Source organism: Diospyros lotus, chromosome 3 (genome assembly GCF_014633365.1).
Source record: "Diospyros lotus cultivar Yz01 chromosome 3, ASM1463336v1, whole genome shotgun sequence".
Taxonomy (NCBI): domain Eukaryota; kingdom Viridiplantae; phylum Streptophyta; class Magnoliopsida; order Ericales; family Ebenaceae; genus Diospyros; species Diospyros lotus.
The window spans coordinates 38,984,596-38,991,330 of record NC_068340.1 but is presented as its reverse complement, the minus strand read 5'-3'; the positions used below and the strand labels follow the sequence as shown (position 1 = coordinate 38,991,330).

Here is a 6,735-nt window from a genome sequence, read left to right as displayed (position 1 = left end):
GTGGATTCGAATCTATTTTTATGCGACTTTTCACAATTGTTTATATTTATCTGAAGAGTTTCGACTTACGATAAACTTATCTGTTCACCTAAACCTGTAAAATAGACGGACTGTGAGTTTTAGAAGAGATGAGATAGACCCAACTCGAAACATGTATGTGATTGAGGGATTTTTTGAATTTTTTATGTTATAAAAAAAAAAATCTATAAAACTTGTGCCCTAATTGGTTTCGGGTTGCTTTTTCCCCCCAATTTTCGTTTGCTGTAGAACGGATCCCAAACGCACCACAAGAATAGAGTTATAGAAATGGCAAAGATGCTAAAATTGACTTGAACACAACTAGAAGTTGTTTGTTCGGTTGCTGAAATTGTTTGTCAACTAAAACGATATTCACATTGGCGGTGGCAGTTAATTGGGGGAAATTGCCAAGCACGATCCATTTCCATTCACACGCACTCCTCAATTGGCCATATTCCCAAGCCAAAAATCCCTTGGAATGAAACCAAATCACTGCCACTCAAGTAATCAACAAACCCATCTCTTCACCACTCGTTTCCCAATCACCTATCCCAAACGCCAACTACATTCTTTGTCTTCCTCTCCCCTCTTTTTTCTTGTTGAATTTGTCTAGGTTTTTATCAAAACCAAAACCCCCCCTTTTTTCTTTTTCTTCTTGTCAATCTTAAGGCTGGTTATGGCCTTGGTTGGGTCTTTCTTGGAGATTCTGGGAAGACCCACAATTGGGGGAGTTTTTCTTGACATGCTACTGTTTCTTTTTCCTGTTTGGATTGCTTTTTTTGTTGGGGTTTTGGCGGGATGGATTTGGAAGCCCAGATGGGCGACCTTGGATTCCACTGGAAAATTTAATCTTTCAGCACTGTCTTCACCATTGTCTGGCATTTCTTCCCCTGTAGAGGGTTTTGGCTCAGCCCAAAACTTCAATTCCTCTGAAATTGGGAACCCAAGTTTTAGGTCTTCTGGTGTGGAAGATGGCTCGGATAAGCAACAGGTTTCTGCCCCATTCACTGATGCAGCAAATTGCAGGCAAGTTTATTGTGGTTGCATTCAGAATTCTCAGAAATGTCTAACCTGCAATAGAATTACTTATTGGTTAATGCCAAAACATGGCTTTGAAATAACCATATGAAACATTATCCATATCCTAAAGACTTCTTCCATGAACCTTTTGTCCTTGTCTGTTCATTCATAATATTAGTGCTAGGGGTCTGAAAATGTCATTACTTCTGCCATATACATTTGAATGGATAATCAAATTAAATGATGAAATATCACTAGTAAATCATGCTTAACAACCCATGATAGTAGGATAAGGGTTGGTGTTGTTATTGTTGTTGTTGGATTGTTCTTTTGCCCATTTTGCTTTGTCTCCCTAAATCCAAGTTTTATGTATAGCTCAAAGCAATAGGCACTACATCTCTGGCAATTTTGCTAAAAAAAAAACTACTGACAGCTTTCGTTACTTCCCCAGTTCATCACAGCTTGCAGAAAAAGAGCCTGTTGCTGTCACAGAGAAGGATTTAGAACATTTAAGCCATCTTGTTGAGAGGAAAGACGGAGGTCCTGCTTGGAAACATATGATGGATCGTTCCGCCCCTGGTATGAGTTACCAAGCGTGGCAGAGAGATCCGCAGGTGTGGCTTTCCCCATTAACGATAGTGTGAATTACTATCAACTAGCCAATTGTTCCATCTAATATATGGGCACATTTTATTGAGCTGAAGTATCTAATGTTGCTTGTCTCTTATCTTTTGATCGGTTTGTTAGACTGGTCCTCCTCAATACTGCAGCAGAACTATATATGAAAATGCCACTCCTGAATTATTAAGGGATTTCTTCTGGGATGATGAATTCCGATTGAAGTGGGATGATATGCTTATACATTCTGCCACCATAGAAGAATGCCTTACCACTGGAACCATGGTTGTGCATTGGATAAGGAAGGTGAGTAAATCCACTTTGTAGCTCTCATAGTTCAGATGCCGTTTCTGGGTGCAAATCTTATCTTGGACTGATGGTCTTTGGCACAGTTCCCCTTTTTTTGTAGTGACAGAGAATATACAATAGGCCGTCGAATTTGGGAATCGGGAAGATCATATTACTGCGTGACAAAGGTACATCAAGGAGGACACATCAATAACTTTCAACGTGCGACAACAACGATACTGCAATTCTCAGATAGTAGTAAATTAGTAATTGTTGTTAAGAACTACTTCTCTTGAGTTGAATTTAAGAACAAGGGAGGTGGTTGTGGTAGATGTAGTCTTTTGGGGCATCATGTCATCGATGCGTTTAAATTGACAAGCTCGAGCAACCTTAACTAAGTCGATCCATTTTACCTTAAAACAAACAGTTGGAATGATTGGTACCAAAGGTACACAAGGGAGGATTTTTTAGAGTTAAATGGGAATTTAGTTGTTTTATCTTGGTTTCTCATTGTGGTAGCTGATTCTTCCTGTTCTACTTGCTAATGTTTCAGTGAACCTACCTGACTATCCATTTATTTCCTCTACCAGGGAGTGCCCTGCCCTTCTGTTCCAAGACGGGACAAACCGAGACGTGTTGACCTCTATTATTCTAGTTGGTGTATTCAAGCAGGTAAATTGAGCTTTTAAAATTTCTCCTTCTAGTAGGTGGCCTCTCTTTGGGTCTAAATTAGGGATCCTAGAACAACAACATGGCCAAGGCATTAATGTCACCAGGTGGCGTTTGGCCGTGCCAAGGGATCCTGCTAAAAGTACAAATCTATCATTAGCATGCTATGTAGTTTTAGACTTTCTTGGGATGGATTTTCAACAAATTAGGCATTGTGTTATATGGTGCACAGCGGCATCACAGAAAAGAAGCGGCCAGCTGACGGCGTGTGAGGTGATACTGTTCCATCATGAAGATATGGGCATCCCATGGGAAGTTGCAAAATTTGGAGTTCGGCAGGGAATGTGGGGAGCTGTCAAGAAAATTGAGCGTGGTTTACGGGCCTACCAGAAGGCAAGAGCAGCATCCAGGTCTCCACTCTCCCGATCTGCATTTATGGCTCAGATCAACACCAAAATCAATCCAGAATATTTGGAATCCCTGGAGGGTGCTGAAAATTCACCCGAGGCCCAAGAGCTGAGTTCACCCGAGAAGCCAGGGGGTCTGAACATACCCAAGCTCTTGGTTTTCGGTGGGGCTGTCGTTGTTGCTTGTAGCCTTGACAGAGGCCTCCTGACTAAGGTACTTATTTTTGGCGTCGCCCGGAGGTTAGGAAACATAGGAAGGAGATTATAGTTCTGCAAAAGGGGGAGCTAACAGTACAACTACTGATTTATCTCATATTCACCATTGAGCTGTTCTGTGTTTATTTTTTTATCTCCCTGATAATTGAGCTTTCCTCGCTTCCCAGTACTCTCATGAAATGAGGGTTCCAGATTTCTTTCTTCTTTGTCCAAGCCAAACCCATTTGTACCACAGAGACCATATTGTCTTGTATTTACTGGAAATCAGAGTTTTTGTTTCAGGAAGATACACTAGAGGTTGGCTACTTTTTATTATGTATTGGATTGATCTACAACGCATGCTTGTTCCCATTTGTTTATCAGAGAAAATCTTGTTTCATTCCCATTAGGATTGATGCCTACCGAGATGAGAAATAATGGTAGTTCTCCTTTAACAGGGATTGATCACATATTCGTTTAGAAGTGTAAATAAACTTATGACATCTGATTTATCCAGAGGCTGAACTAAAGGAGAAAGTCGATCTCTTCCAAAATTAGGCAGGCAAAGCCTGAACACCTGGGTTATTGAAAAAAAAAAAATAATAGTAGTTGATGAAAATATTAACTGTGGGATGGGGTCAGTTATATGTGCCTTGAACTTTTGCTCATTAGTCTGTTTTATTTATTGCCTTATTTTCTTAATTACAGGAACAATCTATTATTATTAACCCATTAGAGTTCTACAAATCATGAAAAACTTCTAACATCTAGCCTGACAAAGGCTGTCGCGTGATGGAGATCCAATGAGATATCATATCAAAATATTTTTAAGTCTAAACAAGACTATTGTTGCCCTTAGCAAAGGTGAGACTTTGATTGTGTCGATGGAATCTATAAATTCTTAACGGCATCCAAACTATAAATCCTATCTAAAAAAGTGTGCAACAGCCTAACACTATTAGATGTTCAATTCACTGCAACAATTTTGAATCATCTCCAACGATAAAACATGAATCACCTGTCATATTTTTAATTTTTGCATAATAAACAATCTAGTCAATAAAATGAATAAAAAACATAGAAAAATTAAATGCAACAGCGTCTTGAGTGTCAAACCACAAGACAAATTTATGGCAACGTGAATCACTTTATGTTGCTAACATTAACTGCAACTGCATCGCATATTAACTGCAGCATGAATAATCATTTGAATGAGAGACGACTGACTGCGGGTTCTTCGCCCATATATGAGTAGATTCAGTAGGAAAAAAATGAAAAATAGCCGCACACAAAAATAAAAAAATAAAGAGGGGCTTATATATGGTTCAGGTTCGTTTCGGTTCAGATTTAAACTTCAATTTGGATCAATTTTCCAGCACTCCTAACCATTCCCCATGAAAAACCAAGCCAAACCAAACACCCTGGTTCGGTTAAGATTTAGGTTTGCCCTGCCCACCCCTAGTTTATGCTAGGCAGAGAACAATATATCTAATTTTCTCGTATTATAGATACAGCTACACTCAAAGCAAGAAGCTTATGGCATTTTAAGCATGTTTTCCAGCTCAAAGAACTCAAATTCCATCCGGAAACACCCATATCGCAGAAACAAAGCAAAATCCCAAATTTTGGAACTGGTCAGTTCTCTCTTAAGTTTCTTCTCTGTGGGAGCTAATAATAAATATTGAAACTGAAACCCTAGCTTCTCAAGAGCTCTACATACCAAAAACTATACCTGTTTCTTTTCAATATGTAGTAAACTGATTCACGAATCTCCAATTCAAAAATTTTCTTATTTACAACATTACACTCTTGTGATTTCAAATGAACATGAACTCAAACTCATCGGGGCACATTAAGATAAATAAACTCAATACCTGAAAAGATCAAGCCTTCTAAAAAAATGCGTGGAAGAGATAGACAACCACTGATACCCAATGAGGCTTAGAAGAATATAAGAAATTTTGGTTCACCAGTAGTACTGTCAAAAACCAGAAGCTAGTTCACCTAGCGGCTGTTGAGGCCAAAATCACATTAGACTTCCAGAGCAAATCATCAATAGGCTACTACCATTAAACTAAATAGATGCAACAAAACATAGAACCATAAGGACATTAATTGTGAATATAACCCAATTTAACAACTCAAAATTCTGATATAAGTTCTCAAACAGAAAAGTAACAAACCAACAGAGTACCTACAATTTTATAAATAAACTTGAAAAACTAAGCCAAGTTGGTCTCAGAAATTCTCTAGACGATTCAAACGCACTGAATATAGCCCCTAATCAAACAAGGAGAATCCCATGTCTTCATCACTCTCCTCCTTAGGTTCTTCCTGTAAAACATTAAAAGAGCAATTGTTAACTCTATGGGAATATATATATCAAAAAATAGCTAACTAGTATCATATATCCATACCTTCTTCTCCTCAACTGGAGCAGCTGCAGCGGCTGGGGCAGCACCACCACCACCAGTGGGAGCAGCAATGGCAGCTGCACCACCTCCACCGGATCCAACATTCAGGATAAGGTCGTCAACACTCCTCTTCTCCAGCAACTTGGCAAACAGGCCAGGCCAGTAGGATTCCACTTGCACATTTGCAGCTTTCACCAATTTGACAATCTTCTCGGCCTGCCATCATCATAAACATAAGATAACCATGAAATTTCTCCGTCCACCAAGCCACATTTTCACAATTTTTAAGGTTCTAGTAGTTTTGCCTTTTGGAATATCAACCATTGAGGGGTGGGGAAGAAAAATTAGCGTTCGTTCATGGTTGCGTACGGGAAATCTACGAGCACCAGTAAATTTTAATCTTTTCTGTTTCAATTAATTCCCATACAATATAGGTCAACATTAAGAAGGCTGGAACAACAAAGTTACTTGCAAATACAAGTATATTTGAATTAAAATTGAGATAACAAAGGTTTTTCCTATGTGAATCAAGATAGATTTATCTCACAGAGGTCGCCATATGATATACTTTAAACCTTTTTCCGTAACTTCTCCACACACAGAAATAGAGAAGAAAAAAAAGAACAGTGGAAATGTAAAACCAGCCCTACGTCCTCATCGCCATTTCCCTTATTGTACGAAAGTATTTCACAAACACTAAAAGCCATATCTTCGGCGCCTCCCAGAACACGATTTCAAATATTTAACTAACGCTATATATGAGTCACTTCAGGAAACAAAAACAAAACAATTTTAAGCACTTCACAGCAAGCAGATCTACAAAAGAGAAAAAAGATTACGGTGATCGGGATGCCATCGTCGTGCAGGATCAAAGCGGCGTAGGCACAAGCAAGCTCTGAGGTAGACATCTTCGGCCGAGATGATTTGGTAGACCTAGAGGAAGAGAAACCAGATATTGATCGCCTCCAATATATGAATCGGAGAGAGAAAATGAAAGCAGATATAAGAGTCTAATCCATGGACGAACTTACCTGCTGCTGGAAGGCGAATGGAACGCTCGTGTGCAGGAGGCTCGGAGAGTGTTTTCTGTTTAGGGTTTTTGGTGA

General features: G+C 39.2%; 2 protein-coding genes across 3 annotated transcripts; one reads left to right on the top strand and one right to left on the bottom strand.

The window, feature by feature from the left end:
• Positions 1-272: 272 nt before the first annotated feature.
• Positions 273-3,624, top strand: LOC127796287 (uncharacterized). Of its 2 annotated transcripts, none has more exons than XM_052328354.1 (6): positions 273-1,044; positions 1,472-1,652; positions 1,786-1,962; positions 2,049-2,132; positions 2,535-2,616; positions 2,846-3,624. In XM_052328354.1, exons 1-6 carry the CDS (start codon positions 695-697, stop codon positions 3,286-3,288), a joined length of 1,317 nt encoding a protein of 438 aa, XP_052184314.1. In that variant the 5' UTR covers positions 273-694; the 3' UTR covers positions 3,289-3,624. The 2 variants fall into 2 exon arrangements, with proteins under 2 accessions (XP_052184314.1, XP_052184315.1); XM_052328355.1 differs by having other exon boundaries at positions 277-1,044; positions 1,490-1,652.
• A 1,686-nt stretch (positions 3,625-5,310) lies between these two features.
• On the bottom strand, positions 5,311-6,734 carry LOC127797193 (60S acidic ribosomal protein P1-like). The gene is made up of 4 exons (XM_052329821.1): positions 6,661-6,734; positions 6,469-6,562; positions 5,633-5,845; positions 5,311-5,549 (listed from the first exon to the last, which is right to left on the bottom strand). Exons 2-4 carry the CDS (start codon positions 6,535-6,537, stop codon positions 5,496-5,498), a joined length of 336 nt encoding a protein of 111 aa, XP_052185781.1. The 5' UTR covers positions 6,538-6,562; positions 6,661-6,734; the 3' UTR covers positions 5,311-5,495.
• Between the last annotated feature and the right edge of the window lies 1 nt (position 6,735).

Bases quoted from the DNA above. Each gene is read 5' to 3' on its own strand.
- LOC127797193 (XM_052329821.1), bottom strand. From the start codon at position 6,537: ATGTCTACCTCAGAGCTTGCTTGTGCCTACGCCGCTTTGATCCTGCAC. The intron at 5,846-6,468 runs GTAATCTTTTTT...TGATGATGGCAG, and splicing joins ACGATGGCATCCCGATCACC to GCCGAGAAGATTGTCAAATT. The intron at 5,550-5,632 runs GTATGGATATAT...AATGTTTTACAG, and splicing joins CTCCAGTTGAGGAGAAGAAG to GAAGAACCTAAGGAGGAGAG.
- LOC127796287 (XM_052328354.1), top strand. From the start codon at position 695: ATGGCCTTGGTTGGGTCTTTCTTGGAGATTCTGGGAAGACCCACAATT. The intron at 2,133-2,534 runs GTACATCAAGGA...TTCCTCTACCAG, and splicing joins CATATTACTGCGTGACAAAG to GGAGTGCCCTGCCCTTCTGT. The intron at 2,617-2,845 runs GTAAATTGAGCT...TATGGTGCACAG, and splicing joins TAGTTGGTGTATTCAAGCAG to CGGCATCACAGAAAAGAAGC.